Here is a 16,331-nt window from a genome sequence, read left to right as displayed (position 1 = left end):
TGAATCTAAAGCACTTTCTTTTATTTATTGGACTCTGTCAATACAGAAACGTCTTCCACAAAGCACAATAATCCAGATTATTGAATCAAAATACGCCATTCCGTTTTACATCATTCCAAACAACTTTAATTTTGGAGTTTCCTCCACCAGTGCAAAGCAGATCTGAGAGATGAACAGACAGAGCTAGAGAAAAGGGGGCTGCACGCAGGCAGCAACTGCAGAATCAGCGTGAGAACGTTCAGAGCCCCTGTTCACATCCCCGTCCCCACAAAAGAGCAGAAACCAAAATATGGCCAGCTGCAAGATACGGATTTGAACCAGAGGCCAAGGCTAAGAAAACTATGGGTTAAAAGAAGATGTGGCACATATATATAATGGAATATTACTCAGCCATAAAAAGAAACGAAATTGAGCTATTTGTAATGAGGTGGATAGACCTAGAGTCTGTCATACAGAGTGAAGTAAGTCAGAAAGTGAAAGACAAATACCGTATGCTAACACATATATATGGAATTTAAGAAAAAAAAAACGTCATGAAGAACCTAGGGGTAAGACAGGAATAAAGACTCAGACGTACTAGAGAATGGACTTGAGGATATGGGGAGGGGGAAGGGTAAGCTGTGACAAAGTGAGTGGCATGGACATACATACACTACCAAACATAAGGTAGATAGCTAGTGGGAAGCAGCTGCATAGCACAGGGAGATCAGCTCGGTGCTTTGTGACCGCCTGGAGGGGTGGGATGGGAGGGTGGGAGGGAGGGAGACGCAAGAGGGAAGAGATATGGGAACATATGTATAACTGATTCACTTTGTTATAAAGCAGAAACTAACACACCATTGTAAAGCAATTATACTCCAATTAAAAAAAAAGTATCCTGAATTCTACATAAGAACCAAGAATTAAAAAAAATAAATGGAGATAGTTATTGCTTTAGAACTGACGTTATGCACTGGTTCTCAAAAGTTAGTATGAGTCAGAAGCACCTGGAAGGCTGTGAAGACAGAATGAGCTGGGCCGTCCCCAGGGGTTCTGATTCAGTAGGTCTTGAACTGACTGAGGCCTGACAGCCTGCATTTCTCATTAGCTCCCACAGTGCTCCTGCTGCTGGCACAGGGATCAAGCTTGATAACCACCTGGAGAACACTCCTATAAGGATTTCAGTGGCTAACTCTTTTCCAAGCCTACTTTCTTCGGCAGAGAAATTCTCTAGCTATGAAATAAACTCTTTTTTAGTCTTTACTGGGACAAGAAAAGATTCAGTTAAGAATCCCTGAAATGACACATAAACAATCACAGGGAAAAAGCTGAAAAACGTTTGAGCCTCGATCCTCATCATCATTATGAGTCTTTCATAATCTCTCCCAGGGCCAAACCTACAACAAATTTCTCAAGCTCATTCTCTTAGCTGGAATTCTATAACATTAAACATTTCCCTCACCAATCCTGATATCAAAATCCGGAGCAAAGTGAATAGTACTTTTCCAAATGTTACTTAGTCCCCATTTATTAAAAACTGGGAAAAAAAAAACAAAAAACCTGTATTAATTGATTAGCTTGAATTGGTTGGCCTTACAAATATAGTACTTATAGGGTATTCATAGTAATTAGAAATCAAATAGCTACTCAGTATATAACATTGGTGTTTTCCTTTTCACCTCAAGCTTATAAATTCTTTTGTTATTTTTTATTGCATAATGGGATATAGATAACTATAGAGTTCCCCCAAAATGTAGAGATTCAATTTAAAGTATGCTTAAATGAAGAGCAACTGGAACTCTGATAAATTTCCCACAGAAATGCAAAATGGCATAACCACTTAGAAAAAGTCTTCAGTAGATTCTTATAACATTCAATCTGCTCTGACACATCAATTCTATTCCTGGATGTTTATCGCCAAAAACAAAAAGAAAGAAACAGTATGTTCACAAAAACACTCGTGTAAGAATGTCTCTAGCAGCCTTGTACAAAATAGGCAAAAACTGAAAACAATGATCATTTGTCCATCAACAGGGGAAGGGATAAACTGTGATATATTCATACAGTGCAAATGCTACTCAGCAATGAAAAAGGAATAAACCACTGATACAAGCAACAACATGAATGAATCTCAAAACCATTAGGCTGAGCAAAAGAAGGCAAACACAAAAGAATATACACAGCACAGTATGACTTATATGAGGGCCCAAAGCATACGCAACTAATCCATGCTGAAAGCAATCAGAAAGTGGCGATCAGAAAGTTTGGGGTAGGAAGAATGGATTGGCAGAGAAGAGGCAGGAAGGAGCTTCCTGGAGCAATGTAAGTTTTCCAGTCTTGTTTTACATAGTAGTTACATGGATGTAGAGGACTGTCAAATCTATCCAACTGAACACTTACAATCTCTGCATATGTATTTAAATGTACGTAATTCACATCACAATAAAACAAAATGTTTTAAGCCTAACTATTCGAGGAAAAGAGTGGTTTGCCAAAGCACCCTGAATTTGAAATAAAATACACTTTAGGCAGAATAAACAGTTTGATGTTTAAAAGTCCATTATGGCTGATAAAGAAGCAATGATAGATGAGTGTTTACAGAATTATGATTCTGAGCTAGAAAGAGGGTGATCAAACATTTCAGTTTGCCTTAGACACTCATCCCAGTGTAGACCTGATGTTACAAAACTAATAGTGCCCCCTTCACTATCAAAGGAATCCTAATTTAGATGAAGACCTACAAGGACACTTTAGCTAAAAGGACATTTGATATTATTTAGTACCTTTTCCACTCAACCCACATCTACTTAGCATCTACTATGTAGCCAAACATAATCCCTACTTTCTGGCTACCTTTTCCACTCAACCTTTTCCACTCAACCCACATCTACTTAGCATCTACTATGTAGCCAAACATAATCCCCACTTTCTTGCTACCACTTCACATTGCTTCCTTGTTTCCAAAATTAAAATTTAAATAGCTAGATGGATTTTCTCTAAAGTTAACTTAAAATATACAGCTGAGGACAAACTAAATATAGAAGACAACAGAATTTTTTTTTCTACAGGGAAATATAAATCAAGCTTATGAAAGAAAAATTATAATTTTGAGCTATGCAAAACAAAATGTATAAAGATGTTCATAAATATAAAATAAAGGAAAAATTTACCTGCTGCCCTGTAAAGTATTTTAGGTTCAAAAAATATACAAGGATTTTTATCCTCTATGCATGACAAAAGAAGTCCCTTGGCCTGGAAAGGGCTTCTGGGTATAACCACCTGCAAAAACAGATTTTTTTTTAAGACAAGTTCAGTGAAAATGAATCCCAGTAAACTCACATACAAGGGTTGATATTTAAATAACCAATTGTTACTAATTAAATATAGAAATCTTGTATTTTTAGACTAATTACCATTTGTCATAAAATTCACATATTGTCCAAAATGATCCCATTTGTTCCACAAATATTTATCAGATGCCCACCATATTCTGGTAATTAAGATACTGCTATTCTCTCAAGGAGTTAAACTGGCATATACATAAAAAATAAAAGGAAACCACAAAGAGCACTCATCAAAACAAAAAAGTAAATTTGTCAATATCTTCCTGTATTTACTTATAAAGAAATCTTTTCTACTAATATCCAACTGGTACTTTTCAAAGGCATGCAACTCTCTTCTCCAATTTTAAGATGCCAAAATCTCCTCCTTTCCCATGAAAAATCTGGCCTTCATTTCCTAAGTGGAAAAATAATCCACTGAACTTTATGATCCAGGTAATATAATGTGCAGTTACTGCAAAGCTAAAAGAAAAGTGTGGACGTTGCACATTTCCAGTTGGGGAAAGGGCTCAGGACCTTCTTGAGAATGAGACTGATAATGAGGAAGATGATGGTAATAACAGCAGGTGGCATACGTGTTAACTGTTGATTAATCCACTATGTGGATTAATTCATGTTCATAGCAACCCCATGAAGTAGCAATTATTATTTTCCCCAATTTAGAAATAGAGACTGAGGCCTAAAGAGAGACAAGTAGCCTGCCCAAGATTACCTCGATTGCTAAAGCAAGGATTCTTGCCTGTTCTGACTGACCAAGCTCTTAATTTCTACACCATTTTGCCTCAAATCACAAACTCTTGTCCAGTTTAATGATTGTTAAATAACTACATAAAGATGTTATTACATAGGAAGAGTTATCATTAAAATAAACCTGAATTTATCACAAAGACTCAAATAAGATTCCTTGAAGCAAACTATATTTGGCTTTCAAAATCATTTTTATACCATTTTATTGAAGAATTTTTATTTAAAAAGTAAAATAACACAAATCTCACTATTTTCCGAAAAGAGACTGTTAAATACATTGCTCATCATAGCACACAATGTCTTTATCTTATGTTCCTATTTTAGTTTTTATTCAGCTGCTTTCTTCATGTATTTATTTTTAGCCTTTTGTACTATATGTATATTCTCATTTGGGATAAAATAAAAGAGAAAGCATGGGGGGAGAGAGGTAGGGGTGAGAGAAAAGAACTGCTCTCAAAAATACCGGGTAACATCATAAACATTAAATGTGAATCAATCTTCAGCTCAAGCACAAAAATAACTGTTGCCTCAAATGTGGTTTTTGTCCCAACCTACCATTTCTAGCTTACATTGAAAAATTATGCAACCCCTACTTAACTACAAAATTTTACAACTTTGATCTGGTAGAAAAAACAATAAAACATAGACATACTTACAAATGACTCATGTTATCAAAAACCAGACATAAAGCTCTGGGTAGAAATATCTATGAGTTTTTATACTGATTCCCTGGAAAGCTCTTCAGAAAATAGAAAAGAAGATAATGTAAAAAATTAAGACATAAAATAAGCAAAAAATATATATATTTTTAAACAAAAGACCCAAGCTGTTGTGGAAGACCTAAGATTATTGTGGAAGGCTGTAAAAGGTAGATGCTTCCAAATTAATTGCTTGAGCAAGTATTACGTTACCCTGGACTGGAAAACATACCTAGGTAACCAAGTCTTCTGTCGGTCTATTTAAAAGTAAGAAATAGACTAAAAGCAAAATTTTATTCCTGTGACTTTGAGGTAAATATGCACTAAGCAGTAGACTTATTAAAATTACTCCAGAATCAACTGTTAAGTGAGAAAGCCCCATTAGAAAGAAACCAAGCTTTCTGCTCAAATGGAATTTGCAAGTAAGGCCTTTTTGCTGAACAAATCTGTGAAACTTGCCAGAGACTGATAGGAATGTATAACTTGACAAATGTAGGAATGTATAACTTGATTGATAGGAATGTATAACTGTCAGTTTCATTTTTCATGTCTTGGTAATATATGTTATTTTGATAAATAAAGATGATTTCTATCACAAAAAAAAACAAAAAGAAAGAAAGAAGGAGAGCTTTGAAAGAGATGGAAGATAAACTATGTTCTCGGTTTTATTATTTGAAGTCTATGAAATTCACATCGGGGTAACGCCAGTGCTGCTTCAAGGAAAATATTCTATAAACCTGGATGTTGGCTGCTTAATGTAAATGAAATAAAAGCTCTCTTTCTTAAAAACAATTAAGTTCACATAAATTCCAAAAATCCTGATTGCTTTTCTCTAGATAACCATATTAGTTAATATTAATCGAATGAACCAAAACAGAAACATCAAATGGAGAGCAAATAAAGTACATAAGTGAGAATACCTTGATTCCTGGGCAGTGGGCAAAAAAAGCTTCAGGACTCTGGGAATGGTAGAGAGCCCCATGGCCGACACAGCCCCAAGGGGACCGGATGGTGAGGCTTCCACAATTAAAAAGATCCCCAGAGCGATAGCGATACTTGGCGGCTTCATTAACAATCTGAGGGGGAAAGAGAGAAGGAACATGTCACAATGAGTCCCTTTTCCCATCCATTTTCATAAGCCATTAATTTGATCTTTAAATATATGTCCATAACAAAATAGCTCAAAGGTAACAAAAAGTTCCTAAGATAGGGGTTGGGAGAGTGGAGATAATTCTTTAATACTTCATGGACTTCCCTTAGAAAGGCTCGATTATGGTAAAATGCAATCTTCTTACCTGATCAAAAGCAGGGAAAATATAATCTGCAAACTGAATTTCCGCAATGGCGGTAGCACCAGTGACTGCAATTCCAATTCCAAATCCAACAATTCCTTGTTCACACAATGGGGTATTAAAAACTCTATCTTTACCTACAAAAGAAATGAAAGTCATCTTAATGTGACAAAAGGGAGTAATGTAATGCACAATACATCTGAAAATTCACTGAGTTAATAATGGTGAGATAGAAGAAAAAAGCATAGAATATGTGGATGAAACAGAAAAGAAATAGTACGATGGTTGGTTTCAATGCAAACATAGTAATTATATGAACTCTAAATAATCTAAATATCCTAATTAAAAGAAAGATTGTAACACTGGGATACAAGAAACCAAAACCTAACTACTGAAAAAAAAACACTCAAACGATAAAGATAAATGTAAAGAAAAGGAAGGAAAAAACGCACAACGGAAAACCTAACCAAAAGAAGTTGGTGTCACTACGTTAATTGCAGACAAAGTAGACTTTAAGGGAAAAGGCATTACCAGAGATAAAGAGGGAAAATTCATACTGTTAAAGGGTTCAATTCATAAGGAGGACATAATTCCAAATTTATAGTCATCTAATAACACAGGCTCCAAATAAACAGAAAAAATTGACAGAATTAAGAGGATAAATAGATAAAATTCCCAATATAGTAGGAGATTTTCATGTACCAGTCTCACTGACAGAAAAAGCACACCAAAATAAAAAGTTAAGGGCTTCCCTGGTGGCGCAGTGGTTGAGAGTCTGCCTGCCGATGCAGGGGACACGGGTTCGTGCCCCGGTCCGGGAGGATCCCACGTGCCGCAGAGCGGCTGGGCCCGTGAGCCAGGGCCGCTAAGCCTGCACATCCGGAGCCTGTGCTCCACAACGGAAGAGGCCACAGCAGTGAGAGGCCCGTGTACCGCAATAAATAAATAAATAAATAAAAAGTTTAAAACTATTGAACATTTGAACATGATTAACAAACATAACCTAATTGGCATACTACACCCGAGAACTAAGAATACAAATTCTTTTCAAGTAAACAGAGAACACTGACACTAACTGACCACAGAGTGGGCTATACATCCAATCAACAACTTCCAAAGGATTAAAATCCTACATAGTATATTCTCAGACCATGGTGGAATTAAGCTAGAAATCAATAGTAAAGTTTTAAAAAAAAATCTGCACCCCCACGTTCACTGCAGCATTATTTACAACAGCCAAGATATGGAGGAAGCAACTTGAGTGTCCATCAATGGATGAATGGATAAAGAAGATGTGATAGATAGATGGATAGATAGAGAGAGAGAGAGACCGACACACACACACACACACACACACACACAATGGAATATTACTCAGCCATAACAAAGAATGAAATCTTGCCATTTGCAACAACATGGATGGACCTAAAGGGTATTATGCTAAGTGAAATAAGTCAGACAGAAAGACAAATACTGTGTGATTTTACTCATATGTATAATCTGAAAAAAAAAAAAAAAAGAAAGAAATAAAACCAAAACACCAGGCTCATAGGTACAGAGAACAGGTTGCTGGTTGCCAGAAGTGGGTAGGAGGGTTGGGGAATGAGTGAAGGTGGTCAAAAGCTACAAACTTCCAGTTATAAAACAAATAAGTCATGTAATGTACAGCACGGTGGCTATGGTTAATAATACTGTATTGCATAGTTGAAAGTTTCTAAGAGAGTAGATCTTAAAAGTTCTCATCACAAGAAAAAATTTTTTAACTATGTGAGGTGACAGAGGTTGACTAGACTTACGGTGGTGATCATCTCACAAAGTATACAAATACCCACTTATGTTGTACACCTAAAACTAATATGTCAGTTATGCCTCAAAAAAAATTGTTTTAAGCCTTGCGTTAGGAAAGAAAACTTTAAATATACGTCTAAATAACCCATGTCTCAGAGAAGAAATTATAATGGAAATTAGAAAGTATCTTGAACTGAATGATAATGAAAAAACTACGTGTCACAACTCATTGAAGTTCCCATTTCAGTAATGGCAGAGTAGCTTTCGTCACACCAGCCCTCCCACATCTAATGATTACAAATCTGGACAGAATATAACACCTACTTAAAGGTGTCAGAGAACCAAAAAGCAGGTCTGAACAGAAGGAGACTTGACCCTTGAAAGAAAGGAAGCACATGCAGGACGGGCCCCACCTTTATCAGGCTTGTTCCCAGTGGGGGACTCCCCAGGCTGACATGAGACAGCTAGAACTCAGACACACAGACTCAGTCCTGTTGACCTGAGGTGTCAGGGAATGGAGTCTGGGGCTGCCAGTGGCTGGAACCTGAGACACTAAGTCCCTCAAAACAGGGCACTCCATGGGGGCACCCCAAAATCTGTGCATGCACTCTGCTCAAACCCTCGGCTGACCCCGTGCCTGCCTCAGATGACAAGAGCTGGGACCCACCGGGCTGATCAGAGATGTCAGCCGTACCCACTGAAGACTTTTAGACACTCTTCCAATGAAAGCGTCTTGATAAACACCTTAGGTTTTCCATTAATCCGCAGGATACGTTATCAGCATACAACTCAATTCTCACTTGAAATTTTATCACCTCTCAACCAGTATCAGTATTTCATGAAAAATTCTCATTTCAGGGAGCTGGATGGACACAAGCAGTGGCCACAGTCTGGCCAGGGGATGAAAAGTATGGGGACCAATCAGGATTCGTGTTTAGTTTGTCATCATGATCTGGGACTACCTTCTGAAATTGTGACCCCCATCCCTCATCAGTTTCCTATCTGACTGCAAGTAGCTTGATAACTGCTGAAGATCTGCACTTCCATTAGACCAAGAACAATTCACTGGTAGAAAATGAACACAGATTCCAGCTGCCACCTGTGGAATCCACATCCCTGAATACCGCAAGCACCGTAACCAGATGAGCAGGGTTCCTATCTATTCTTTGCTACATCAAGTGCCCGGATTCAGATATTTTTCATCTCAGTAAACATAACCCTTTTTGCTGCTAGAAGGCAAAAGTTGAGTCTCTCAGAACTCTTACTCCAAAACAGTTTGAGGAAACTGTTTAACAGCTCTCGCCAACAAGTTTCTATGCTCTAACAGAAACTGCTTCAACATGAACTAAATAATAAAAATCTGTTTCTTAAAAAAAATTAAAAGATGAAAAGCAAGTATAAAATTTTTAAAAATCTGTTTCTATTTTCTCCCAAACAGGTCATGATTGAGGGTAAGAGTACAAATAAAATGCACAATACTGATAACTTCCTTTACTTTAGAATGCAATTAACCTAACATAAAGTTCATACACATAGTATCCCAATGGGTGGATTAATACATACAGGGATTACACCATGAGTTAAGACAGATCTGGGTTTAAGTGCTATCACCACAAGTTACTAAACTCCCTATGGCTCAGTTTCATATCTGTAACAGACCAATCATGATACTGAAAAGACAAAAATAATTCATACATGTATTCAAATGTTTACAAAGTACCTAATATTGTCTAGATGCTATTCTAGATGCAGAGGATACAGCAGCAAAGAAAACCAAAAAAAATCCTATCCTCATGGAACTTAGATTCTGGTCAGGGAAAACAGACAATAAAAACAAAATAAATGAGTAAAATACATAGTGTATTAGATGATGACAAGAGCTGCAGAGAACAGTAACACAGGGAGTAAGTGGTCAGGGGAGAGGAAGTGGAACTCCTATGGTTTTAAACAGGGAGATAGGGGAGGCACCACTGAGAGATGACATTTAAAGGAAGAGTTGAAGGAAGTGAGGAAATGTACCGTGAGTACATCCCAGGGCATCAGTGTTCTGGACAGAGGGACCAGCAAGTGCAAAAGTCCTGGGGTATAAATATGTTTAGCACTTCAGAGGAAAGGTACGAAGACCAGAGTGCCTGGTATGGAGTAAGAGAAATAGTGGTAAGAGATGAAGCTAAAGAGTTAAAAGGATGGGCTGGGGCAGTGGCACAGGTCGGATGGGGCCTGGGGTGCGGGGAGGGGGGCACTGTAAACAGTCTGACTTTGACTGTGAGAATGAGTGAGTCAGTAAGTAGGTGAGTGAGACAGGAAGCCATGGAGCAAAGTCACGCCATCCTCCAAGTTGCATTTCAGCAGGATCCCTCTGGCTGGTATTTGGTGAACAGCCTGTAAATAGGCAAATGTGGACACAGCAAGACTGATGACAGGATGCTGCAATCATCCCAATAAGAGATGATAAGAGCCTCCAGATATAGTCTAAAGATAGCGTCAGAAGGATTTACCAAGGAAAGGGAAAGGGACGTGGAGCATGAGTCAGAGAAACGCTAAAGATGAGTCAGTGGCTTTTGGCTTGAGTAGCCTGAGGAGAGAGTTACCACTGCCCAAGGAAGGGAAAACTAGGAAGCAGCATGTTGGGATGAGAAACCAGGAGCCCAGTTGTGGAGATGTTACATTTGAGATGCCTTCAGACATTAAGGTAAAGCCGCTCATTAGACTGTTGGATATATGAGTTGAAAGTCTTCAGCATGAAGATTGCATTAAAAAAACATGTGATTGGATGAGATTCCCAAGTACATTTAAATGGGTACCTAGAGAAAGGAGAGACCCAGTGTTAAAAAGACATGAAAAATAATCAGCAAAGTTGAGAACAAAAAAAAGCCAGAGTTTGGAGGAAAAATAGTAGAACATGCTGGCCTAGAAGTCAAATGAAGCAAGTGATGCTAAGACCAACCTGTTCCAGTTGAAAGTGAGATGAGGGCTGAGGGTTTTCTAACTGGTGACCCAGACATAACAGTGTCTGCCAAGTGGGAGGGAGGGAGAAAACAAATGCCTAATTCAAGAGGGATGGGAGAAGAGAAATTGGAGACAAGAAATAATGACAATTACTTGGAGAAATTCAGCTGTAAAGGAAAGAAGAGAAAAGGAACAACAACTAGCTGGAGAGGAATATGGAATCAATAGAGGGATTATTTTAAGATGGAAGAAATAACAGGATATTTGAAGGCTGATAGAAATGATCAATAGAGAGGGGACACTGATGATTGAGAAGATTAATGAAATGGAGAGAAGGAAGAACGATTGGAACCATGTGTTTGCGAAGGTGACAGAGGCAGGGGTCTGGTACGGAGAGGTGACAAGAACCCTGACGTTCATTCAGAGTGCAGGAGGAAAGCATTTGCGGGCACTGATGCTGGTACACAGAAAGATGCAGTGGAAAGAGCCTGCCAAAGTTCTATGTTCACTGCATCTATCGTCTTAGTAAAATGTGAAACTAGATTATTAGCTAAGAGTAAGGACAGGGGAGGCAGTGTTGAGAAAAGAGTGTATGAAATAGTCATCTGGGAAAATGGAAGAGTGAATGCAACAGAAACATGCAGCAGGAGTGGGCTGTGGAGATCACTAGTCTTGAACGGAAAGTGAGGTCAGTTGGCAAGATGACATGTTTTGTTCCAGCAATATTCAGCCCAGGATTTAGGATTTAGACAGAGATGGATTTAACTGGCATTGGATTTTGCCAAGCAAATCATGGCACGGAATTTAAACTGGGTGTAAAGAGAAGAAAAGTCGTCGGGGGAGTAAGAGTCAGTGACAGGGTGGTGGGATTCGTGGATTTTAAGAATCAATAAGGTCAAAGGACTGTTGGAGTCAAAGCACTAGAGGCAGTGAGCTGGGCAGGTTCAAGGTAGACATCAGAGCTGGGGAGGCTTCCAACTGAGATGATGGTGGGACTGCAGTTACTAAAAGTTCTTCAATGACCAACAGCGTTGACTGGGTCAGAAAAGAATAAATAATACCTGAATTACTTCTTTCTGAATTTAAGACAACTGAGTAAGATTAACATTTCAGATAAACTTATGGTTATTGATAATACAGATAATAAGAATAGGAGATATTCATTTGCAGCAACATGGATGGACCTAGAGATTATCATACTAAGTGAGGTAAGTCAGAAAGAGAAAGACAAATACTGTATGATATCACTTACATGTGGAATCTAAACTAAGACACAAATGAACGTAACTACAAAACAGAAACAGACTCACAGACATAAAGAACAGACTTGTGGTTGCCAAGTGGGGGGAGGGGGAGGGTTGGATTCAGAATTTGGGGTTAGCAGATACAAACTATTATGTAGAGAATGGATAAGCAACAAGGTCCTACTGTATAGCACAGGGAACTATATTCAATATCCTGTAATAAATCATAATGGAAAAGAATATATATATACATGTAACTGAATCACTTTGACCTACACTAGAAACCAACACAACTTTGTAAATCAACTATACTTCAATTTAAAAAATAAAAAAGTTTTAATAATAAAAATAAAAGATATTCATACAAGATGCCACTTTCTTATATTTTGGTAACTCTCCTTAACTTTTGGGCTAATCTCTTTGTGTAACTCCATGATCCCCTGAGTCAATAAAAATATGTGTAGAATGCACAAGTGTAGATGGCTGATCATTTAAATAGCTGACTCCAACTTCTCATTTGTTGAAGGTTAAGTATAAAGTCATACCACCACTTTCTAGCAGCTTTTCTTTTGTAAAGGGAACGTGATAAGAAGTTTGACACCACTGGCAGTGTACTATCTGTTAAAGACATCATCCACTAAATGATGCCAAACATCACCAGCAGTTGACTTCTCTGGCCAAAGAATCACAGATGGGCAAACTGAATCCACCAGTGAACCCCGTTCCCTATGACAACCTCTAGGCCACAACTGTGGACCAGAAACAGTAAAAAGAGTGCAAAGAAACAACACTTAGGAAAAAGCAGCAGCACGGTTTAAGGTGACAACCAATTACCTCCTGGTAGGTTAAGAAAATTGAAGATCTCAGTATCTTTAATGCCTAGACATTGTTTGGAACGCATAGCTAGTTTTAAATTAGAGTTTTTCTTGTGAATAAAGTGGTCCTGTAAGTTATTAAATCCACCTAGGGTAAAATTAATTTTTTCCCAATAAAAAATTCTGAAAAGGCAGCTCTAAAACTGGCCATCTCTATCTAAGGAACTAGGATTTCCTTAGGACACAAATCTGCATAGGTCAGAACATCCTTCCAGAAAAAAGATCAACTCCATCAGAGAAAGCCCTCAAGTCCCAGATTCCTTGAGCAGAAAGATAAACAAGGACATAAACGTTTGTGACTAAGACACAAAACATGGGAAATAAATGTCATTATAGACACAATTTTAACAGGGCAGGTAATATATCCCAGTAATTTTAGTCACACACTTTCTGGAATATGTTGTGATATAAAGTTTGCTGGTGGAGAATTTAATAAAGATGAAAAGCATTTGTTTGAGGGTCAAATAAAGCAAAAATACAAAGTTAATCCAGATCACTTCTATTCTTAAAATAAGAGGTAGAAAAGAACAGAACATCGCATTCATTAGATAAACAGGCCAGATAGACATTTAGAAGATAAATATGCAAATAAATGTTTCTAAACATACTAGGTAAGACGAGCATACAAGTTATGTTCCAAACTGAAATATGTCTGGGAGTATTGGGATACCAAAAATAATTAACAGATGTTAGCTGATCAACAGGCCTAAACTGAGCAGTCCCAGGAAAACAGGATCGTCCTCAGTAAACCAAGACTTATTATTGGAGGTAAGGAATATTAATACTTAGGTGGAAAGTATATAAAGTGTATAAAGTAATAGGGGAAATATAAACCACCTTGGCCATAACTAATCTGCCATATACTAGCATACTAAATTTGGCTACTCATGACCCATAACTAGAAAAACGAAAAAGTGAGTTGAATAGGCACTCCTACCATCAAGGTAGCGGTCATGGTCTACTGCCTGGGGTGGGCACTGATGCATGCAGCCCAGCTCCCCGGTCCATGAAGAACTTGCAGCCCCAGTTGCTGAGAGTGCCCTCAGCCTCAACTACACTGACCTACAAGCTCGAGGTCATGCTTGGGGGCCAACATCCAATGATTAGTCAGCGTGAGAGTATAAAGGCCTGGTCATTTCAGCCCACCTATGGACAACTCAAAAGGGTCATTATGACTGCAGACATCCCACAGGCTGGCCAAGGCCATCCTTGGACCTGCATCACTCTGGACAGTCTGATTAATTAATCCTGTAAATTAACAGTAAAATGGGAATATAGATGATTAATAATCAGCCCCTATCTTCTGATTAACCCTGCTTTCCCTGGAAAGCAGCACTATATTTATGGTTCCAGAAGATGCCAGTTCCAAGGCCTCCGGATTGAGTAAGTTTACCTCTGCTTACAATGATCTTACAGTAACATTCTCCAAACTGTAGCCTCCAGGCAACAATAGCTAGAAAGTGCTGTTTGTGAGTTTTGTTCTATAGATTCTACATTTAGTATTCTGAATACTCCCAGGAAAGAGATCTGGGTTATTAACATAGATAAGACAGAAAAATTAAAGAGGATAAAAATCAACCAGGAGAAAATGTGCTTAGTAAATGTTTATTGAATGAATGGATAGATGAAATGCAGAAGGTCCCACTTTAACCAATGAGCCTACAACTCTAGGTGCAGAACCAACAATGTCCAGATCCAGCAAAGCCCAAATCAGCTCCGAGGACTCAATGACCGGATTAGAATTTGTGAGCTCCTCTACTGAGAATACAGATTATTATCTCACTCATCTTTGAACACTCAATAGTACCTAGCACAATGTCTTGAATTTAGTGGTCATTCAATAGTTTTACCTGAATGAACAGGCTTAAAAGGCCCATCAAGCTTGGGCTGAAAAGGCACTTAGTCTATGACAGTCAGGATGCAGTAATGTCCCACCAAGTGCTCAAAACATATAGATATGACAGCAAGGCAGATAGTAGTTTACTTGAAAATGTAGTAATACATACATGACACTTTTCATTTAAAGAATGGGAAAATGTGACAGTGAAGAGAGGTCACAGACTCACCCAGGCATAAAGAGGAGAATTATCTTCAATCATCTGTAGTGGCTTAAATAGTCCTTGACATACAACATTTTTAAAATATCTGTTCAACAGATGAATGAATGAAAAAAACAAATGACCAAAATAACATTAAAATAAGAAATGATAGCCAAAATCAGGGGAAATTATAAAATCATCTAATAGAAACTGAAATAGGAAACATCTGGTTGGGGTTAGCCACTATAATTATGATACAATAATGTTCAATATCATAGACCAGGACTTCTCAAACCAAGTATTAGATGGACAACTTTTAAAGGAAAAATATACTCTGCATTCCTAATGTCAACTTAAATCAATTTTAATATATTTTAATTTATACAAAATTAAAGACAGCATTTATTACCCTGATAAGAAGATAAAGGCAAAGCAAACTTTTAAATACGAAAAAGAATACTGCATAACCAATTCAACTCAAGTTAACAGCAAAAATGGAGTATAACAAATAATGGTTGTCTGCTGTAGCAACGTAGCTTCAGACAGGATTCTATCTATAATCTTTCTGATTTTTTTTTTACTTAATCATTCTAATGAAAAAAAATGCCTTTTCACTTAAATTCACTGCACAAAATAGTATACGTAACCTCATGGCTTTCTTTGACAGTTGAGGATAATCAGACCTCATACTAAAAAAAATACCCACGGCATTCCTTGAATGCTAATTTTAAGGAAGTTACTTCCAGATAAAGTTGGTATCACAACCATGTTGAAATCCTCATTAAATGCGTATCTATTCAATTATCGCTGGAATCAGGTATAGAAAATTCTTCAGTGTGTACTTACGGATATACTGACTATGAATGAATGGTTGAAAGTTAAATGGAATCTATTAAATTCATCTGTCTGTAACTGGAACATGTTGTTGCTATAATGCTGGTTCCTCTGGGTATGGCATGCAGGGATGCTGTTAGAACAGTTCGTTACCTGAAGTTCAGTGAATGCTTCATAGACTTCAGACACTGTGAAGTAGCTGGCCTTCACACAGCACAAACACCAATTTATCACATGGCAATATTTGATTACATGGCAAGTGATCCAGATGATATGCTTATATTATTTTTTTAAGATTATCACTGATATTAAAACCCTCAAATTTTAAATCTCATTGAAAATGTGAAAACTCCCAGAATAGTTAGCTCACACAAGTTAGAGAAAAAATATCCTAGGAAGGGACTTCCCTGGTGGTCCGGTGGTAAAGAATCTACCTTACAGTGCAGGGGACGCGGGTTCAATCCCTGGTCAGGGAACTAAGATCCCACATGCTGTGGGGCGGCTGGGCCCATGTGCCACGACTACTGAGTTTGCACGCCTCAACT

At 37.8% G+C, this 16,331-nt stretch overlaps 1 protein-coding gene across 9 annotated transcripts in view; it reads right to left on the bottom strand.

Annotated features, from left to right (window-relative positions):
• Nucleotides 1-16,331, bottom strand: part of BCKDHB (branched chain keto acid dehydrogenase E1 subunit beta) — a 284,540-nt gene that overhangs the window by 231,323 nt on the left and 36,886 nt on the right. For all 9 annotated transcript variants that reach the window (XR_012324710.1, XM_073789381.1, XM_073789379.1 and 6 more), the window contains exons 4-6: nucleotides 6,061-6,194; nucleotides 5,686-5,841; nucleotides 3,150-3,258 (exon numbers count right to left, since the gene is read on the bottom strand). Coding sequence is in view for 8 of the 9 variants with exons in the window: in XM_073789381.1 (XP_073645482.1) it covers nucleotides 3,150-3,258; nucleotides 5,686-5,841; nucleotides 6,061-6,194 (399 nt within the window). In the remaining variant the exon portion in view is untranslated. The remainder of the gene's footprint in view (nucleotides 1-3,149; nucleotides 3,259-5,685; nucleotides 5,842-6,060; nucleotides 6,195-16,331) is intronic.

The sequence above is a fragment of the Tursiops truncatus genome, chromosome 12 (assembly GCF_011762595.2).
Source record: "Tursiops truncatus isolate mTurTru1 chromosome 12, mTurTru1.mat.Y, whole genome shotgun sequence".
Taxonomy (NCBI): domain Eukaryota; kingdom Metazoa; phylum Chordata; class Mammalia; order Artiodactyla; family Delphinidae; genus Tursiops; species Tursiops truncatus.
The sequence above is the reverse complement of the archived record's forward strand: the minus strand, read 5'-3'. Positions and strand labels throughout refer to the sequence as shown.